This window comes from Physeter macrocephalus, chromosome 4 (assembly GCF_002837175.3).
Source record: "Physeter macrocephalus isolate SW-GA chromosome 4, ASM283717v5, whole genome shotgun sequence".
Classification (NCBI taxonomy): Eukaryota; Metazoa; Chordata; class Mammalia; order Artiodactyla; family Physeteridae; genus Physeter; species Physeter macrocephalus.
In genome coordinates, this window is record NC_041217.1 from 81,575,941 (window position 1) to 81,597,006 (window position 21,066).

Here is a 21,066-nt window from a genome sequence, read left to right on the forward strand (position 1 = left end):
TAATGGGGCTTCCCTGGTGGCACAGTGGTTGAGAGTCTGCCTGCCGATGCAGGGGACACGGGTTCGTGCCCCGGTCTGGGAGGATCCCACATGCCGTGGAGCAGCTGGGCCCGTGAGCCATGGCCGCTGAGCCTGCGCGTCCGGAGCCTGTGCTCCGCAGCGGGAGAGGCCACAACAGAGGGAGGCCCGCATACCACAAAAAAAAAAAATCCATTGACCATGTGTATTTTTCTCTATGTGTGTTATGATTGAATGAAACATTTTTAAAAGGTGAATAAAATCTCAGCCCCCTCAAAAATAAAATAAAAATCAAATGACTATATAGGTCTATTTCATATTCAATTCTATTATCTATGCATCCACCATTATGCCAATATCACAGTCTTTTTTTTTTTTTTTTTTTAATTTTCAGGCCATGCCTCATGGCTTGTGGGATCTTAGTTCCTCAACCAGGTATCGAACCCAGGCCACAGCAGTGAAAGTGCCGAGTCCAGGGAATTCCCCTACTGTCTTAACATAATTTTGTAGTAAATTTTAAAATCAGTTGGGATAAAGTCCTCCAACTTAATTTTTCTTGATAAAAATTATTTTGGATATAATTTGCAGTTCCATAGAAATTTTAGTATTAACTTGTCAGTATCTATCAGCAAAAAGAAGCCTGGTGGAAATTTTATTGGGATTGTGCTGAAAATAGATTGATTTGGGGAGAACTGATGTCTTAGTATTTTCTGATCCTTGAGCATGGTAAGCTCTTCATTTATTTTATTATTACCATTACCACCAATTCATTTATTTAGTCTTCTTAACTTCTCTCATCAATGTTTTATATTTTACAGTTTTCTACAGGTCTCATACATATTTTTAAGTTTTTATTCCTAAATATTTCATATTTTTTTATTTTTTATAAATGGCATTGTTTTACTTCAATTTTAAATTGTTGTTAATATATAGATCTAAAATTGTGTGTCAAAAGACTCTGCTAAACTCATTTCTTAATTCTAATAGATTTTTTTTTAGGATTTTCTACGGAGACAATCATGAAGTCTTGTGAATAAAGACAGTTTTAGTTCTTCCTTTTCATTTTGGATCCCCCTAATTTCTTTTTATTGCTTTGTTGTATTCACGAATAATTTCAGTACAATGCTCCAAAGACGTGGCAAGAATGGATATCCTTGCCTTTTCCCAATCTTAGGGAACAAGCATTTAGTTTTTCACCATTAAACGTGATGTTAGCTGTAGGTTTTCCTTTATCAGGCTAAGGAAACTTCTACTTCTACTTGCTGCTAGCTTTTGTAAAGAATGGGTGTTGAAACCTGACAAGTGCTTTTCCTACTTGTATTGAAATGATCATATGATTTTTTTTTTCTTTTTGGTCTTTTAATATGGTGAATAACACTGATTGGCTTTTGAATGTTAAACCAACTGTGCGCTTGTGGGATAAATCCTTCTTCGTCATGATGTATTATACCTTTTTTATTCATTGTTGAATTTGCTAATGTTTAGTTAATAGATTTTTGCATCTATATTAATGAGAGATATTGGTCTGTAGTTTTCTCATAATGTCTTTGTTTGGTTTTAATATCAGGGTAATTGCTGACCTCACACACTGGGTTGGAAGAGTATTCGCTCTTTTTTTTATTTTCTGGAAGAATGTGTAGAATTATGTTATTTCTTCCTTATGTGTTTCATAATTTACCAGTGAAGCCATCTGGGCCTGGAATTCTCTTTGTGGGAATGTTTTAAACTACAAATTAGATATCTTTACTGGATAAAGGATTATTCAGGTTATCTATGGTTTTGTACACTTTGGTAGTTTGTATCTTTCAAGGAATTTATCCATTTTACCTAAGTTGAATTTATTGGCATAAAAATGTTTATAATATTCCCTTATAAATGTCTACAGTTTCTATAGTGATGTCCCTCTTTCATTCCTGATACTGGTAATCTGTTTCTTCTTTCTTTTTCCTTTATTAGTGTGGCTGGTGGCTTATTGATTTTATTGATCTCAAACAACCAGCTTTTGGTTTCACTGATTTTTCTCTATTATTTTCATGTTTTTATTTTATTGTTTTTAGTTATATTTATTATTTCCTTCCTTTTGCTTACTTTGTGTTTAATTTGTCAGTCTTTTTTTTTTTTAATTTGCCTTCTATTTTCTTAAGGGATATGCTTAGATCATCGATTTGAAAACTTCCTTCTTGCTGATACTTTTTTTCAAAATTTATTTTTGGCTGTGTTGGGTCTTCGTTGATGCGCATGGGCTTTCTCTAGTTGTGGCGAGCAGGGGCTACTCTTCATTGCGGTGTGTGGGCTTCTCATCGTGGTGGCTTCTCTTGTTGCGGAGCATGGGCTCTAGGCACGCGGGCTTCAGTAGTTGCAGCACACGGGCTCAGCAGTTGCGGCACACTGGCCCTAGAGCGCGTGATCTTCAGTAGTTGCAGCGTGGCTCAGTAGTTGTGGAGCGCAGGCTCAGTAGTTGTGGAGTGCGGGCTCAGTAGTTGTGGCTCACAGGCTCTAGACCACAGGCTCAGTAGCTGTGGCACAGAGGCTTAGCTGCTCTGCAGCATGTGGGATCTTCCCGGACCAGGGATTGAACCTGTGTCCCCTGCATTGGCAGGCAGATTCTTAACCACTGTGCCACCAGGGAAGCCTGATACATTTTTTAATTATACAAATTTCCCTCTAGGCGCTGCTTTACTGCATCCCACAAACTCAATATGTTGTACTTTAATTATTGTTTAATTAAAAATTTTCTAATTTCCTTTCTGATTTCTTCTTTGACTCATGTGTTTTTAGAAAAATGTTTTTTGAAATCCAAATATTTGAGGATTTCCTGATAGCTTTCTGTTATTGATTTCTACTTTAATTCCATTATGGTCAAAGAACTTATTTTTGTAAGATTTCAATCCTTTAAAATTTATTGAAACTTGTTTTATGGCCCAGAACATGGTCTCTCTTGGTACATGTTCTGGGTGTGCACTTCAGACAGAATGCATATTCTGCTGTTTTAGGTAATGTGTCTGACAAACGACAATTAGGTCATGTAGGCATTTAAGTCTCCATATCCTAATTCTTTTCTGTCAGTTTTTCTATCAGTCACTGAGAGAGAGTACTGAAATATCCAACTGTAATGTTGGATTTGTCTATTTCTCCTTTCAGTTCTGTCCATTTTGCTTCCTGTGCTTTGAATGTTATCAGACACACAAATAATCGGGATTGTAACATCTTTTTGATGAACTGACCACTTTCTCATAATGTGTTTATAGTTTTAATCAAATCTGGAAAGAAGTAGACCATCATTTCTGCAAGTATCTTTGTTTTTTACTTCCTCCTTCTCAGGTTCCAACTGCATAACTGTTGGGCTTGGTGTTGTCCTACAACTTTTGTTTGTTTCATTCTGCAGCTTCTTTTGTTGTATCTTCCTCACTGATCTTTTCTTCTGTGGTTCATCTCATCCACTGTCTATTTTTTTTTTTCATATAATGTATGTTTCATCCCTAGATGTAAAGTGTGCCTCTTCTTCTATCTTCTCTTTCTCTGCTCATTATTATCTTGCTTTTTTCTACCTTCGTAAACATATGCAGTATATTTATAATAGCTGTTTTAAGGTCCCTGCCTCCTCATTCTATTGTCTGTGTCACTTTTGGTTCTGTTTCTATTGACATTTCTCCTGGTTGTGGGAGGTATTTTCCTGCTCATTTGCATGCCTGGTAATACTGACTGGATGCCAGAGGTGGTGAATGTTACACTGTTAGGTGCTGGATTTTATTGTATTCCTTTACATATTGTTGCTCTTTTTCCTGGAATGCAGTTAAGTTACTGGGAATCACTTGATCCTCTGAATTTTTTAAGCACTTTTAGAGCAAGCTCTGCTATAGCAGCATAGCCTATAGTGTTGGGCTACTTTGACCCAGGAGGTCTTTACCCAGTGCTCCACATCTGGCTAAAGGCAACACGAACTAGGCATGGCCCTAGGTTCCAAGAATTGTTCCACTTGTTCCTTTCTAGTGGCCACCTCCCCAGCCTCAGTAGCCTCCTCAAATGCATGCCCAGATCAGTAAGCAGCCAAGGGCTCAGAGATCTTCTGCAGATCTCTGGAATTCTTCCTCCATATATTCCTCTATATATCTTACTCCTCTCCAGTAGTTTGCCCAGGAAACTCTAGCCATATTGGCCTTCCCAAGCTTTACTCTCTGTCTTATCAATTTGGTAAGAGCACCAGGATTTGCTGGGTGTCCCTTTGTGCACTGAGGCCTGGAGACCTGAGCTAGGGCACTCTTAGGGCACATCTTGTTTCATTTCTCTCAGGGATCACTTCTGTCTTCTGCAGCCTGTTGTCCAATGTCTGAAAATCAGTGTTTCTTATATTTTGTCTGGTTTTATAGTTGTCTAAAACAGGAGGTTAGCTGGTCTCCATTACTACCATAGCCTATAGTTCCTATAGCATTCTGTTGTCAATTCTCATATGGTACCTTCTGTTTTTATTGTTTTTGTTTCTGTTTTTATGAATTATTCATTTTCCTCACTAGATTATAAGCTCTTTGAGGCCAGGAACCAGGTCATATTTATAAATAGTACCCTGTACATAGCAGGCCCTAGAGAAGTCACATCAATAAAGAATGGACAGGCCGAGGTTGAACAAAGCAATGAGAGATAAAGGTTCTGCTAGAGCTGAGTCTGAGGACACTCCCTTTAACTGTGAAACTGTTTATCTCGTCATGTGCTGTGACTTCCCAGAATTCAGATTCTCTGGCAGGATCACAACTGCCAGAAACCTCCTTGCCAACCTCCTTACCCAGTGGAACCCTGACATGCCAGGTTCTTGAACTCTGGCCAATTCCGATCAGGCCTGCCCACTGAAGAGTTAAGAATGGGTCCTAGTCAGGCAGCATTAATTCTCTAAGGCTATGGCTTTACCATGTGCAATGAATACTTTGGTCTTAAAACTCTAAGAGGACAAATAAGCATTCCCAAAAGAGCACTGATTTTAGAGTCAGAGAGACGTGGGATCTGAATCCCAGGTGTGCTGCTTACTTGCTGTGCAACCTTGGACAAGTTGCTTGACCTACCTGAGCTTCAGTTCCCTTAGGAAATGGGGATACGAGGTAATACCTCTATGTATGAAGAGAAACCAGCACATAGTTAACACTTAATAAGTGGTCACCAGGGGACTTCCCTGGTGGCACTGTGGTTAAGACTCCTCACTCCCAATGCAGGGGGCCAGGGTTCGATCCCTGGTCAGGGAACTAGATCCCACATGCATGCCACAACTAAGAGTTCTCATGCCACAACTAAGGAGCGCTCCTAATGCAACCAAGACCCGGCACAACCAAATAAATAATAAATAAAATAAATATTTTTAAAAAATAAATGGTCGCCAGTATTACAGCTTAATTAGGACCCTTTAAGCAAGGATAGAGATCAGGTAAAATGTATGAGGACCAATCTGTGGAATAAATTAGTGGCCACTTGGTAACACTGCCCCCAGGGGAGAACATTTACTTGGAGGCCAACCAGGGTGCAAATATGTACTGAATAGGACACTTTTGTCCAATAATGATCAACCATAGGCTAAGGAATGCCAAGCAATCTATTTTCTAGCTTACTGGCTGTCTCTTATAGAGGTATACCTATGTCTGTGCCTCAGACACTAAGCATCACAGTCATACGTAGATGTTAAAAAAGAGTTGGTAGGTAGAGGGCCACCTAAGTTGACAGAGAGAGCAAATGCATGTTTGGTGGGAAAAAGTGAGGGCAAATGAGCATAAAAATCAGTGAGAAAATGAGTGGTCACCAAGCTCACGTAAGATGGTAACAGACGTTTTCAAACTGCTAGGTTTCTTTCTTAATATATATTTATCAGAACTTTCACAACAGGTAGCCTAAACCTCGGCACTTTGAAAAAATTGAGATTTAAAAGAAAGCTATCAAAATATTTTGAAGAGTAAATATGAAAGGTTCAAAGAAAGTTTAAAGAATAAATACTTTTAGCTCAAAGTAGCGAAGATTCAGGAATAGCTAGATGACTCCCTGCAAAGAGAGAAAGGATTATGCAAAAAAGGTGTGACCATCTGTTCTCTATCTCTAGTGATAAAACGAAAGGAAATGGGCTCAGCTGTAGTGGAAGAGCTCATTCTAACCTTTGCGTGGCTATTAAAAATAGAAACTACTTGCTAAGGAACATTATGGAACTTCTTTCTCTGGAAATCTTCAAAAATAGACTACATCCACTTTTCTGACAGGAATCCTGTTCCCGGGGCGCATCTGTGGGTGTGTAAGACAGATGTGCTGTGTTTGTTACTCAGCGTCCACCAAGGGCATGATCCACGAGGGGATCAGCTGCTCGCTTAGGACAGACTGGAAGTGAGCACAGTGTGGTGACTGGTCTAGACGGGAGACCATGAATCTGCTTTCCCTTTGGGTTTGTGTAGAAAGGGCTGTGTGCAGAGGCCCAGGGTTACTTGGAGTACAGATACGTGGGAGCGAGGAAAGACATGAATCGGCCTGGCTTGCCAAGGTGTGACAGCTTACAGGGGCATTTAGAGTAACAAGGAAAAGTTTCTCTCTATAGAGTAATAAATAGACCACTGGATATTACAGGTAGAAAACAACTGAATTTCTAGGTTGTCTATGAGAAACAGAATCTGCTGAACTGAAAGTTGCAGTGATTTGAAGCCCATTAATGTCTTGTCCCAGACAAGCAGAACTGGGCACTTAGTTCTACGAGCCCATGGCAGGGCAACAGCTGAGGAGTTTCTCCTTTTGCTGGCACTAGCACAGGTAACAACTTTCTTAAAACTATGACACTTTTTTTTTTTTTGTACATGAAAGAGTATTTATTGAAAACATGGTTACTGACAGGAAGCTCCTGGCTACTCTCAGGTTACAATCTTGGCTCACAACTGGAAGTGTTACCTTTTTTTTTTTCGGCCTCCCATTTTATTTTCCCTCAAACGTTCCATCCTAGGATAGGTAGATCTTATATAAATATATATACATGTCTGTATAAGTATGGCCTATAGTAAACAAAACATATAGTACACTCTTCATTGGGCAGTACCCACCATGCTAGGCTACCAATACTGAATGCCACTGTGCCCACGCGTGTCCAAGGAGAGGGGCTGTGCGTGTGGTTTACAAGTGCTGCAGCACCAGGGAAGCCTCGATGGCAAACTTACTGAATTCTCTAGTTTCCAGGATTCTGTGAAAATCACTGTAAGGCTGTTCTTTTTTTAAAAATTAATTAATTTATTTATTTTTAGCTGCATTGGGTCTTCCTTGCTGCACGCAGGCTTTCCCTAGTTGCGGTGAGCGGGGGCTACTCTTCGTTGTGGTGCACGGGCTTCTCATTGTGGTGGCTTCTCTTGTTGTGCAGCACGGGCTCTAGATGTGCAGGCTTCAGTAGTTGTGGCACGTGGGCTCAGCAGTTGTGGCTCGCAGGCTTAGTTGCTCCATGGCCTGTGGGATCTTTCCGGACCAGGGCTCGAACCCATGTCCCCTGAATTGGCAGGCGGTTTCTTAACCACTGCACCACCAGGGGAGTCCCCAAGGCTGTTCTAAATATTGAGTAAAATCCTAACTAGTGAACCACCAGTGCTCTGGATTTTAGGCACAGAACTCCAGGTGGCAGCTAGCAGCACAGCAGGTATACTGGAGGTCTGCATAACTAGGACACGTAGCCTTGGAGTCTTCAGTGAGACGCTGGTACACCAGACCCTTAAGAAGAAGCGATCACCAAAGGAGCACTTAATACGTGGTATGCTCCGACGGGAAATGAATTCATCAGCTGCATTTCTAGTCGTTATCAAAACTTTATGTTAGGGAGTTCCCTGGTGGTCCAGTGGTTAGGACTTGGAGCTTTCACTGCCGGGGCCCGGGTTCAATCCCCGGTCAGGGAACTAAGATCCCACAGGCCGCACGGTGCAGCCAAAAAAGAAAAAATTATTTTAAACCATTTCACAATGATTCCCACCTGAAGAACAAGCTCCATGGTGGAACCCTGTCAAAATCCCAAAGTCACCAAAACAGGGCTTTCATTGTACCCTATTCCCTAGCAGCAGAGAGTCTCTTATGACCCACTTCTTACGGTTGAAAATCACTGCTAAAACCACAGTTTTTGATGTAATAGAGGGCATGTCTCAGGTGTGCTAGTGCAGAAAAGAGGTTGAGGACCAGCACTATCTATAGAATTTCTATAGAGGGGCAGAAGTCATGTTAGATATGGGTGCCAAAGGGACCTTTTTTTAAAGCTGTGTTTACATAGCAAAGCTACAAATATAAAAATAGCAAGTTTCCTAAGGATGTTTTATTCACACTTTCTATAAGAATGAGAGGTCAACTGTCACCAACAGTGACTATTATTCAATAATTGTGCTGTTGTTATTATCAGGGTGCTTTGGGAGTATTGACGGAGACAATGAGGGGTGCCGAAGCCACCGTGGAGAACCAGTGCCTCTCATCTCCAGTCTCGTGACTGGCTGGAATGAGGAGGGCAATCTGCAGCTTTGGACAGAGTCTCCTTCTGTGCAGAACTAAATGGCCCACATCATCATCAAATAAACAACTCCAACATCACCAGTACTGCAGTCCAGACACCCCAGATGGTAGCTTAATCGCCTGAAAGAATTAATAGTGCACCTCTAAGCACATTATTCACCCGGAGAATAGTTTAGGCAATGGAAAGAATCTGGCCCATTATATCCCACACCACTGCTAAGTAATATGCAATCACAGAAATGAAGCACGGCATATGGTGATTGCTCCACTATATTGAGATTCATTGTAATAAAAGTGCTATTCAAAACCCTCATGTAGAAATTGGAAAGGCATACCTTTCTTTTCTGGAAGAAACATGACAATAAGACAAGCCAGTCCTCCTAGGCACAGAAATGCTGCTAATGTCCGCTTCCGACCAAACCTAAATAATACAAAGAAATTCACGTTTCCCTTAAGAATCTTATATATTCATCTGCTTCATCCCCCTAACCTTCCTTTTTAAATGTCCTCACCTTCATTATATGTTCATCTTTTCTTAAGGAGTGGGTGGCACATGTGACTGACCAGGACATAAAATAAGTAACCATCCGTGACAGTGAGAGGCCCGCACATCGCGATGAAGAGTGGCCCCCGCTCACCGCAACTAGAGAAAGCCCTCGCACTGAAACGAAGACCCAACACAGCCAAAACTAAAATAAATAAATAAATAAATTTATTTTAAAAGAATAAATAAGTAAGTAACCATCACAAAGCCAAGGAAAACTTGCTGGATGGCGGGTTTAAATCATGTGTGCAGGAAAAGAATAGGGAATCATTCTATCTATTTCTGTGAGTGCTTACTATGTTTCAGGCACTTTCTGTGCTGAAATGCTTTCTGTCTATGTTATCTTACTTAATGCTAATAATAAACCTGTAAGGCATATGCTGTTATATTCTCCATCTTCTAGAGAATAACACTGAGACATGGAGAATGGAGTCTTCCAGCTCATTTCATTTTCTGGTTACTTGTATCTTAAGCAGTTAAAATTTTAAACACGCCTCTCTCTCTCTTAAAAAGACAAACATAAAAAAACTCTTGTTAGTATGTCAGAATTAAGTGAAATTTATTGCACACTTTCTTGGGAGAAATAATTTTCAAATAAGAGCTCTAGACTTAGAAGAAAGATATGAACATTAATAAGCCTTCCTTTACTAGGAGCCGGCAATGTGTTAGGTCCTCTGTTAGGAGCTTCAATGTTATTGTAATTTTTATAACAATTTTTCCAGGGGTTTATAATCCCTGGTTTAAGGATAACTACCATGGAGGTTTAGCAAGGTAACTTCTCAAAGTTATAAAACTAACACGAGGCTAAGACTAGATTTGGATGCAGGTCTGCCTGATCCCCAAGGTGGTGTTCCTTCCCTCTGCTTCAGATTTTAATCCTGACTCTGGTGTGGATGGCTGGGAGACAGAGAAGGACTCAGGTCTCCAGGTTATTGTGCTTAATTTAACAGTCAGTATTGAAATGTCTTTCAAGTGATAGGCATCACTCTAGGCAGGCACTAGGGATGCAATGACACCTAGGACACACACCCCCATCGACTGTGTCCTTGTAACACTGTCCATGGTCATCAGAGGGGGGCACAGGAAGCTGTAACAGGAAGCACACCAGGGATGGTGGGAACAGATTTCTGAATACTCTGCCTGGCTCAGCCCTTGGACCATGATGAGAGCACACTCAGTCACTAACAGAGGGGTCAGCAGAGGCAACTGGAACCACTCCCCAGAGAAAAGCCCTTCAATTGAACAGAATCCAAAACTGCCCTTTAAAATGAGCTGACCGCAATATCCATGACGACAGCACACAGTGCAACGCTAAAGGAATGCTGTTTTTGATAAAAATGATGATTTCTGGAGAATGAGAAATGGCAAAATCCAAATGTTTCCTAGCTCACAATTTTCAGTTGCCCTGGTCAGGGGTTCAATAACAGAAGGAGTCTGAGAAAGCTGAGGAAAGGGTGCTCTATAAAAGAACTTTTAAAAAATATTTCAAAACTGTGCCCACTGACAATGAACAGCAAAAGCAGGATCTCTTCTTCCTCTCAACAAAGTCCAGGGGATCTTAAGAGGAAAGAAAAGTCTTTTTCATTCCTCCAGCTCTTTGTCTTGTGTGAGAGCTTCTAAATGATAGTGATTGGGTCATGGAGCTCTACCTACGTCTAGTCAATATTCCCACATGTTGGGACGAACAAATCACACACAGACTGCTCAAAAACAGTTGGGTGGTAACGTCTTAATATTGGGTTAAAAACCTATGAAGACCTAAATAGACATTTCTCCAAAGAAGACGTACAGATGGCCAATAAGCACGTGAAAAGATGCTCAACATCACTAATTATTAGAGAAATGCAAATCAAAACTACAATGAGGCATCACCTCATACTGGTCAGAATGGCCATCATCAAAAAGTCTACAAACAATATATGCTGGAGAGGGTGTGAGGAAAAGGGAATCCTCCTAGCTGTTGGTGGGAATGTAAATTGGTGCAACCACTATGGAAAACTGTATGGAGGTTCCTTAAAAAAACTAAAAATAGGGCTTCCCTGGTGGCGCGGTGGTTGAGAGTCTGCCTGCCGACGCAGGGGACACGGGTTCGTGCCCTGGTCTGGGAAGATCCCACATGCCGCAGAGCGGCTACGCCCGTGAGCCATGGCCGCTGAGCCTGTGTGTCTGGAGCCTGTGCTCCGCAAGAGAAGAGGTCACAACAGTGAGAGGCCCACGTACAGAAAAAAAAAAAACAAACAAAAAAAAACTGAAAATAGAGCTACAATATGATCCAGTAATCCGACTCCTGGGCATATATCTGGAGAAAACTCTAATTCGAAAAGATACACACACCTCAATGTTCATAGCAGCACTATTTACAATAGCCAAGAAATGGAAGCAACCTAGATGCCCATCAACAGATGAACGGATAAAGAAGATGTGGTATATATGTATATGATGGAATATTACTTGGTCATAAAAAAGAATGAAATGATGCCATTTGCAGCAACATGAATGGACTATCGCACTGAGTAAGTCAGACAGAGAAATACAAATATCGTATCTCTTATACATGGAATCTAAAATATGACACAAATGAACTTATCTACAAAACAGAAACAGACTCACAGACATAGAAAACAAACTTATGGTTACCAAAGGGGAAGGGCAGGGAGGGATAAATTAGGAGTTTGGAATTAGCAGATACAAACTACTGTAGATAAAATAGATAAACAACAAGGTCCTACTGTACAACACAGGGAACTATATTCAGTATCTTGTAATAAACTATAATGGAAGAAATTATGAAAAAGAATATGTATATGCATAACTGAATCATTTTGCTGTATACCAGAAACACAACATGGTGAATCAACTATACTTCAATAAAAAAACCCTACCTAATAACTCATAAACTTGAAGCCCAAGAAATAACACACTAAAAAATGAATTCTCACTGTGTTTGGTCTGAAAAGAATTCTAATCACCATGGAGTACTTAGCAGATTCTGCATATGGACAAAGACAATAATACTTAGATATTTATGTATGTTAGTGTGTGTGTGTCCTCTACGTGGTGCACTTCATATCCACCCATACTCACCATTTTTGGTTAATCAAGTAGATGCAAATAGGGTAAGATGGAATCTCTATGAGGCCAGACAGGGCCAAGTTGGCATAAATATTTCCACCTAGATCACCTGCACTGAGAGTTAGGCCATAATACACCAAGCTGCACACAAACCTGCAATTGGGGGTGAAAGACAAGAAAGACAATGAAAAAGCCAGTAAGAATTTACCAGAGAAGATTCAAATCTTGGTTCAATAACGCCATCTGGCTCAAGCAGTAAGCCTGACTCTCCCACTAAGCTTTCTATCCTAATATAATTTCTATACTAGGACAAAATAAAAAATAAAGGGGCCTTGGAAATGATTTGAGCTACATCCAGATGCTCTATAAAGCAAATGTGTGGCCAGCTCCTGACAGAGGAGACATCGCTTGTGCTTTCATCACACTTTTCTGAAGACAGTGACTCTATTCTTACTGTATTTAATTCAACAACTTATAGAACGCTTGCCCTAGGCAATTGTGATATTATCGAAATGACTCTAGAATAAAGCACTCCCAGAAAGAAAGCCAACAGAGGATGGTGTTGAGAACAGATGCTGATAAGTGCCTGGGTCACCAGCGGGTGGCCTGCAGGCCAGGGTGACAGGGACTCTAACCCCTGACCAGGTTCTCAACCTCTCCTGGCATTACACAAGTGCATATGCTATAGACGTCCAGAACAGGAAAGAGAAGACGAGGGCCATAGTAGAGGTAGGCTCCTCTAGGATGATCAAAGCCCTGCATCAATTTCTGCACGCCACTGCCAAAACACTGAGGGGGCGCCTCCTAGGAGGCAGGCATTGTGCCAGGCACAGAGCCCACATCCCGCAGCCCAGGAGCTACGCTGGAGCAAGGGCCATCTTGAAACTCCAGGTTGGGGAATAATAGGAACTTCTTCCAGAGTGAAGGGACTACAGTAGCCCCTGCTTATCAGCTGGGGATATGTTCCAAGACTCCCAGTGGATGACTGAAAACCGCAGATAGTACCGAACCCTATATATACTATGTTTTTTCCTAGCCATACACCTATGATAAGGTTTAATTTATAAATTAGACCCAGTAAGAGAACATCCGAATTGCTGGCACGACTACTCTCGTGCTTTGGGGCCATTATTAAGTAAAATAAGGGTAACTTGAACACAAGCACTGTGATACCCGATAGTCGATCTGATAAGAAAGACAGTGACTAAGTGGCTAATGGGCAGGATATGCTGGACAAAGGGATGATTCAGGTCCCACGTGGGATGGAGCGGGAGGGTGCGAGATTTCATCACGCTAATCAGAATGGCATGCAATTTAAAACTTATGAGTTGTTTCTTTCTGGAATTTTCCATTTAATATTTTCAGACTGCAGTTGACCTTGGGTAACTGAAACCACAGAAAGCAAAACCTTTTGTGCCTAGGCAATTGCAGTATTAAAAATAAAACAAACTAGAATAGAACGAAAATAAACCCTGACTAGGCTTTGTTAATATACGAACACATTTTGTAAACCATAAATTTTTAAATTAATTTTTATTGCAGTATAGTTGCTTTACAATGTTGTGTTAGTTTCTGCTGTACAGCAAAGGGAATCAATTATACCTATACATATATCCCCTCTTATTTGGATTTCCTTCCCACTTAGGTCACCACAGAGCATTGAGTAGAGTTCCCTGTGCTATACAGTAGGTTCTCATCAATTATCTATTTTATACATAGATCAATAGTGTATCTATGTCAATCCCAATCTCCCAATTCATCCCACACCCCTCCCTTTTCCCCCTTTGTAAACCATAAATTTCTATACAAATAGTAAAAGACTTGGGCTTCGGAAGTTCATCAGTTTTTATGTTTTTACAATTCATTTTGACAAGTGTTTATTATGAGGAAATTCCCATTTGCTTCTCTTTTCCTTAGAAAAAGTCCAATGAGCTGCAGCTATGATGAGACCAACAGGAAAGGGAAAGCTTTCTTTCCGTCTCTGCCAAAACAGCAAAATGGGCCAAATGCCCTGGGCTATTAAGAATGGGCCACAGGAACCAAGGAGAGGGATGGGGAGGGACTACGGACCCCTGGAGCTAGCCTGCTTAGTGACTCATCCCTCTCTGGCAAATTAGCCCAGGCAGCAGCTACTTCCCATTACTTCTTCCTGGGTGGAGCTGTCATTCATATACTGAGGATGATGAGCAGTCATAGCTGGGACATCACAGGTAAGGATGCAAGGCGACACTGAATTTTCTGTTTTCCCTGTCCCCGAGCACTTTGCCTGTAAGCAGCAGGCTAGACAACTTAACATATTTTCCTGAAGTACTTAAAAAATCCTTTCCATCTGCAGTAGAGAACCCCCCCCTTACATAACGCTATTCCTAATGTGTTGTATGTGTTAGTGTGTATCTATTCTGCATTTAAAATAGAAATCCCAGTGAAGTATTCCAGCAATGGAAACACACATACATATTTAAACTAAGTTGTGAAGGTAGCAAGTAGGGCACAAATAAACAGAGCCAGTTCAAGACACTAGAGGAATTTAGTTACCAGCTGGTGGTGAGAGGAAACGGGGAGAACCTGGGCAAGGAAGGCCTATGGTCTCAGACTCCGCTGGCAGATTTCTTTGCCGGTAGAGTTGGTCGTGGGGATGCATGATTACAGCTACTCAAATCATTTCAATCCTGTTTATGGGCCCCAAACAAAATTTAAAATGCTTGCGTAATATTTAACAGTATATTTAGGGCATCAAAGAACTATTTAAAAAGGCACTACTATGGGAAATAACCAAAGGAACAGATGTTAAGCACAGAGGTATAATTTTACTCCCCATTTAAGGTTTTCTTCAATGACAGATCCACAGAGAAGATTTTAGAATTTTATATCATCTTCAAAAAGAACGGCAGTATGTGGAATGACACTGTCTCTGTTATCGTGTATTTTAACATTCTGAGCCCGGGGGAAGAAGTTTATTTGAGAACAGCTCCTTTGGCCGTGTAAGACATAAAATAAACATGAACATTCTCCCTAGCTCTAAGTCTAGTTTGTTTGTTTTTCTGTCTGTCTGTTTTTTATCCCCTGAAGGCCAGAACCCCAAAGTTAATATTCCTGGAAAAAACAAAAACTTAAAAACAAGAAGTAAATAATCCCTAAGAAAGTAGATACTTACTTCAAGGCAGAGGGGTTTGACTGACTGTCTACTTGACATGCAAATGCAGTTTTATGGAGCCTAAGTACCTGAACATACTTTGTAAGGATTTCCTGTACAATTGGTGGAACCTCAAATTAGTAGCTCCTATGCTGTATTGTCAGGTTTGGCTTTAAAAAAGCATGAAATAATGCCATGTGCAGCAACGTGGATGGACCTAGAGATGGTCATACTGAGTGAAGTGAGTCAGACAGAGAAAGATAAATATCATATGATGTCGCTTATATGTGGAATCTAAAGATAAAGGGTACAAATGAACTTATCTACAAAACAGAAAAAGAGTTATAAATATAGAAAATAAACTTATGGTTACTGGTGGGGGTGGGGGGAGGGATAAATTGGGAGGTTGGGACTGACACATACACACTACTATATATAAAATAGATAACTAATAAGGACCTCACTGTATAGCACAGGGAACTCTACTCAATACTCTGTAGTGACCTATATGAGAAAAAAATCTAAAAAAGAGTGGATATACGTATACGTATGACTGATTCACTTTGCTGTACACCTGAAACTAACACAACATTGTAGATCAACTATACTCCAATAAAAATTTTAAATAAATAATAAAGGCTCCCTTAATCTCCATGCCTCCAAATTTGCGTCCTTCGTTCAACATTTCTTACGCATCTGTGATATTCCAGCACTAGGCTGGCTCAGTGGGGACGGTGGCAGCTGATGTGACCTGGCCCCTAACCATACAGGTGGTAGCCAGGGTTTGGTTGGGTGGGAAAAGAGAATCAAGATATAGAAAACTATCTTGGCAGTTTCTTATTCTCAATATACTGTTCTTTTTAGCTTTATATATACGATTAATTTAATATAAAATGACTCTCCTCTTTTCCCAAGTGAAAAATGTAGGTTTCTATGCAGGCTTCTTGCCAAATACAGGCAAACCATAGCACAACAGTCCTCTAGGCCAGTAAATATGATGTTCGTGTCCAATCCTGGACCAAGTTACATTTATGGCACTTTAACAGAATGAATAATATTAAAACCTATGGTACTCCACAAATTCTACGTATGAACCATCCATTTCTCCCTTTTCCACAACTTAATTCTTTAAATGGCACAATCTTGAACCATTCGGTGCAATTTACATTAATGCTGAGAACATTTTGAGGGCAGGTCAGAATCAGCCAAACTAGAAAATCAGGTTCAGGGAGTACTAATCCGTTCATTCACTGACTTGCACATGTCGCTTTGAGGCTGTCACCTCACACTCCAAGGATCTCAGTGGGATGCCGGTGCAATTAGAATGTGCCATCTAAGTGCCTGAGGCCAAAACCAAGGGGAGGTGCTCCAAGTCCTCCTTAGAAAGTCTTCTGTCTCTGGTGTGCTTCCTTGCTTTCCTTTTTTTTGGAGTGGGGAAGGGGGACTTAAAAATTTACATTCAATAACTCATAAGCAAAGATGTGCTTCTGACACCTACTTCTACAAGTTCAGTAAAGCTGCCACCAGGCACCATCATTTCCTCCTTGAAGGGGAGGATGCTGAGAAAGCACAGGTGAGCACAACACCTAAGCTGGAGGATGGTGGGGGGAGGCTTGTTTCTCTGAAAACAACTTCAGGCTGAAGGAAAGAGTGAAATTTTCTGTAACCCTGAAGAAATAACTGATTATCAATAACCTGAGTTGCAGATCAACAGAAGAGCCCTTAGAGAGAATTACCAGATGAACATCAGGGTCAGAGTATGCCCCAAGAGGACCCGGTAGCGGAACAGGTCCAGGACACTTCCCGTCTCCTTGCAGCTCCTGTTAGCCGGGTGTGTTAGTGAGAAGGTACACTTGAGCTGGCGGTTCCTCTTGGCAATGAGGTGCAGCGCGGCTTCAGCCTCACGCAGTCGACCCTGGGAGTATAACCAACGAGGTGATTCAGGAATGAATCTGAAAGAGATGTCATCAAAGGCTGTATATTCGTATAGGTACACGTGCACCAGAAGGAGACAAATCACCCATGCCGTACGTGGTCCCCAAACCACAACCGGATTCCACGTTAGGTCTAAAGCTTGACTCTCCCAATGACATGTGGAAGAGAGAGAGGGCTACTGTCAACAGCTGCCATCATTAAATGATGACCTCCTTTAAAACAAATGGAAACCAAAAACACACTCCCAAAATTGCAGTAAAAAAGTAAACGGTATGCGTTTACTTTTAAGTAAATGTTAATATATGAATGGCAAGTTAAGTTTACAGTACTGAGTAATTCTCCAGAAAGCATGTGTCAGAGATATGGCTCTAAATCATAGCCAAGTGTTGTTAGAATAATACTGTAGAGTGGGTTTTTAAAGTTCTGAAAAAGCCTCACAAAGAAGATTAAAATCTCTATTATCCATCAGAAAAGAATTTTTAAGTGTCTTCAACACAGTGATATGTTATTGAAAAGGTAGAGATTATTTTAAGACTACACATAAAAATGAAAAAGGGTTTATCACATCTTAGCTACTTTTGAGCTTTAAAGCTTTAAAATACTCCAATCAGCTAACACATTCACTTTAATATGTCCTGAGGATATTTCATGATCTCCCAAGACCTTCAAGAATAAAAGTTTATTTTCTGGTTAACTTCTCCAGTTCCAAAACAACAGTTACTTCTTACTATAGCTACAAAGTATTGAACATTTCTATTGCCACTGATATCTTTCAACAGTTTCAAGACTTAGATATTACGTATCTTTTCTCCTCTTCACAGTTCTGCATACTTTTAGAGGACTTCTCAAAAACCAAAGGGTGGCAGGAACATGGAAGCCTTGTTTACAAAACACAACATCAAGTACCTTTTGATTTAATCTGATATTATTTTCCTAAAATGAAACTTGCATGAATAATACTAAAAAAAGCTATTTAAGGTGCCTTTCAGTAAGGATAGTGAATTGGCAACAAACACCACAGGATTTGGAACTTCATGGACAGCCAGTTCATCAATAACCATTTACTGAACACTTTCATTTTGTACGGAGCAATGTAATAGGTGCTGAGAGGAAAGACACGGAAACAAAAAGGCAGGCATTTTCCCAGGAGTTCTGCTACTGGGGAGAGATTATTCATGTACAACATTTGGTTGACAACAAAAGCAGGAACAAAAAGGCCTCTACAACATCCTGAAAAATTCTTTTATTTACTTTTTCACTGCTATCTGATGATTGTTACTAATACACAAGTAAATAATCAAGTAAAATATTGTTTTGTTGGAAGTTATGTCTGCCGATCATCACTGGATCCACTGGCCCTGTCCACCAGCCCATATATGAGGTACCTATGTAAAACTACCTGATCAAGTCTAACTACACATAAAAAGAATATAAGACTAGTGGGGTGAATATAGAGAGTATATTTGGGATAAAAATATAAGTGAAATGCTAGAAAGTCTATGATAATAAAAATGAAAGCTGAGGGCCACTAAGAGGAGTGAAAAAGGACCAACAAGGAAATAGTCAAAATATAGGAAAGTCATTATTATCTTTGGATAATTTAAGTCATTTTTCCCCTTCCTATTAAGCTTCTCTGTGTTTTCAGAATTGTTTATAGCAATAAAAATTACTTTTGAAACTATATAAATCATATTTAACGATGATATTTGAGAGATATTCAGGCTTTGGAAATTTGACTCTGAGTTAATAAAATGATTTCTACTTGGGAAAGGGTTTATCTGGATTATGTAAACTTAGGACCTGATATTTCTCTACATTTTGAGAAGCCTATATAAGCTTCTCAGTAACGAAGCCTCACCTAGTTGCCAGTGGACAGATTTGGGAATATGAGTTCTAACACACGCTGACTGCACATGCAAAACAGTAAGACATGTTTCTAAAAGAAAAAGCAGGCCCTTGAACATGCTGCCTGCTACACAGTGCTGTGCTCACCTTTAGAAGCTACAGTGCTAATTTAACAATGAGGCCTCTGCTCAAAAATGTCCTGTGAATTTCTTTAAAGGCAGAAAACTTTTGTAAATTAAGGGGGCACTGGTTTCTAAAGTAAAACTATCCAAATTCAAGTACTGTGAAAATAAGGAATTTTTAAGCTAAGTAATAATGTCTCTAGTAAAACAAACAAGGTATGTCTCTAAAATAACATGACTTTTTCTGATGCTGCTGATGGCTAATGCAGGCTAATTCCAAAGGTTTTTTGTGCCAACATCTGCCCAGTGGATACGAGGCGTCTACTGTGTGGGGGAAGGCCCAGAGCTCTGGAGCTGGGAGAAATGCAGCTGAGCAAAGAGCCTGTGCTATCAGATAGCTCCTGCTTTATAAAGAGGACAGGCTCTGGGTGAGGCAGAAATAAGGGGCCACTTGAAGGGTGCCAGTTTAGTGCTGCAGAATTAAGAAAAGAAAGCGAATGACTGGAGGTCTGACCTGGAAAAGTGCGGAGGGGGTGGCATTTGAGCAAACTGGGAACGCTATTAACTAATAAAGAAGAGGGATGGGGAGGAGGGCATTGAAGGAGCCGGCAATAGCACTGAGTAGGAGACACGGAGGCAGACAAGCCTAAGCTGTAAACTGGAACAGAGAGCAGCTTAGTGTGCCTGGAGCAGCGTGTGTGAGATGGGATGGGAGGGAAACTGGAGGCCGACTGCAGCAAGCCTTACTTTCTAGGCCTGATGGAACACACATACATTGTGATTTTACATGCTCTTTTCTATTTTTCATGACCTGAATTAATTTCTCAGTGAGTCCATGTCCCCACCTAGCACTAAGCAGTAACAAACAGACTACACATTCTGAAAATGAAAAGCAGAATGGTCAGATCATCCAGTGAAGTCACTCTGCTATTGAAGGAGAGATGAAAGCCAGCCTGATTAAGAAGTATGTGACTTATTAAATATTTAAAAAGAAAATTTGTTGATCTGATATTTACATGAATGCTTATTAGTTCAAGGAACTATACTAGGAACCCATTTATTCCAAAAATTTACAATACACAAGCTAATAAAATATGGTTAGTTTTCCTTTCTAATAAAATTATGTCACTCTTTTTCACATAACTAAATGCATTTCATAAATTGTACCTTTCTAAATATACGTTAACTATTTCTACTATATTCATTTTTGTACTTAACAATCCTCTTAATTTCAAAGAGAGGATGAAAACAGATTTCAGGTCAATTCCCACCAAATCTCAGTTAGTAGAACTTGAATAAAGAATTACTATATCAAGTCACTATCTGAGTGAAAATTCTATTACGGGTACCTCTCACTTCACAGAAGAAAGCTGGTACCACCGGCTGAAAACTGTATTTATCTCAAAGATTTTAATGATTAAAATGAGAGGTCTGATACCTGAGGGGAGAAAACCTTTCAGAAGCACAATAAAACTTCTGGTGAAACAGGCCTAAGTTGGTGGCTCATCTTACAGCCTTTAGAGGACCATGGTGTGATACTCTGGATGGTTTTTTGTAGAACCCTGCCCTGACCAGGGCATCACCCTTTTCCTGCTTTGAGTCCATGCACTCTAAGGATATCTTCCATATCTGAGTATCTTCCCATGTCCACATGTAGAGGCCCTGAAATTGTACTCATCCGTGGGATGAAGAGGTGTCACTATATATTCAATATGCACAGATTGCTCTATATCATACCTCAGTCGCACCCCTAGCACGTGATCTGACCAAGCCTGAAGATCTTTAAGCTTGAAGCATTAGGTTAAAAAGTAAATTGGTACCCTCCATTGGCAATATGAAGGTTAAAATGCACTCTAGTGAGAGGTTACTTTAAACAAGGGATACCTGCATTCTGAATTAATTAAGCATCTCTCTTCCCA

At 40.3% G+C, this 21,066-nt stretch overlaps 1 protein-coding gene across 2 annotated transcripts in view; it reads right to left on the minus strand.

Annotated features, from left to right (window-relative positions):
• SLC22A15 (solute carrier family 22 member 15) overlaps positions 1 to 21,066 on the minus strand; it is an 85,625-nt gene that overhangs the window by 17,311 nt on the left and 47,248 nt on the right. For both annotated transcript variants that reach the window (XR_008617149.1, XM_024119648.3), the window contains exons 6-8: positions 16,982 to 17,197; positions 12,125 to 12,265; positions 8,832 to 8,917 (exon numbers count right to left, since the gene is read on the minus strand). Coding sequence is in view for 1 of the 2 variants with exons in the window: in XM_024119648.3 (XP_023975416.1) it covers positions 8,832 to 8,917; positions 12,125 to 12,265; positions 16,982 to 17,197 (443 nt within the window). In the remaining variant the exon portion in view is untranslated. The remainder of the gene's footprint in view (positions 1 to 8,831; positions 8,918 to 12,124; positions 12,266 to 16,981; positions 17,198 to 21,066) is intronic.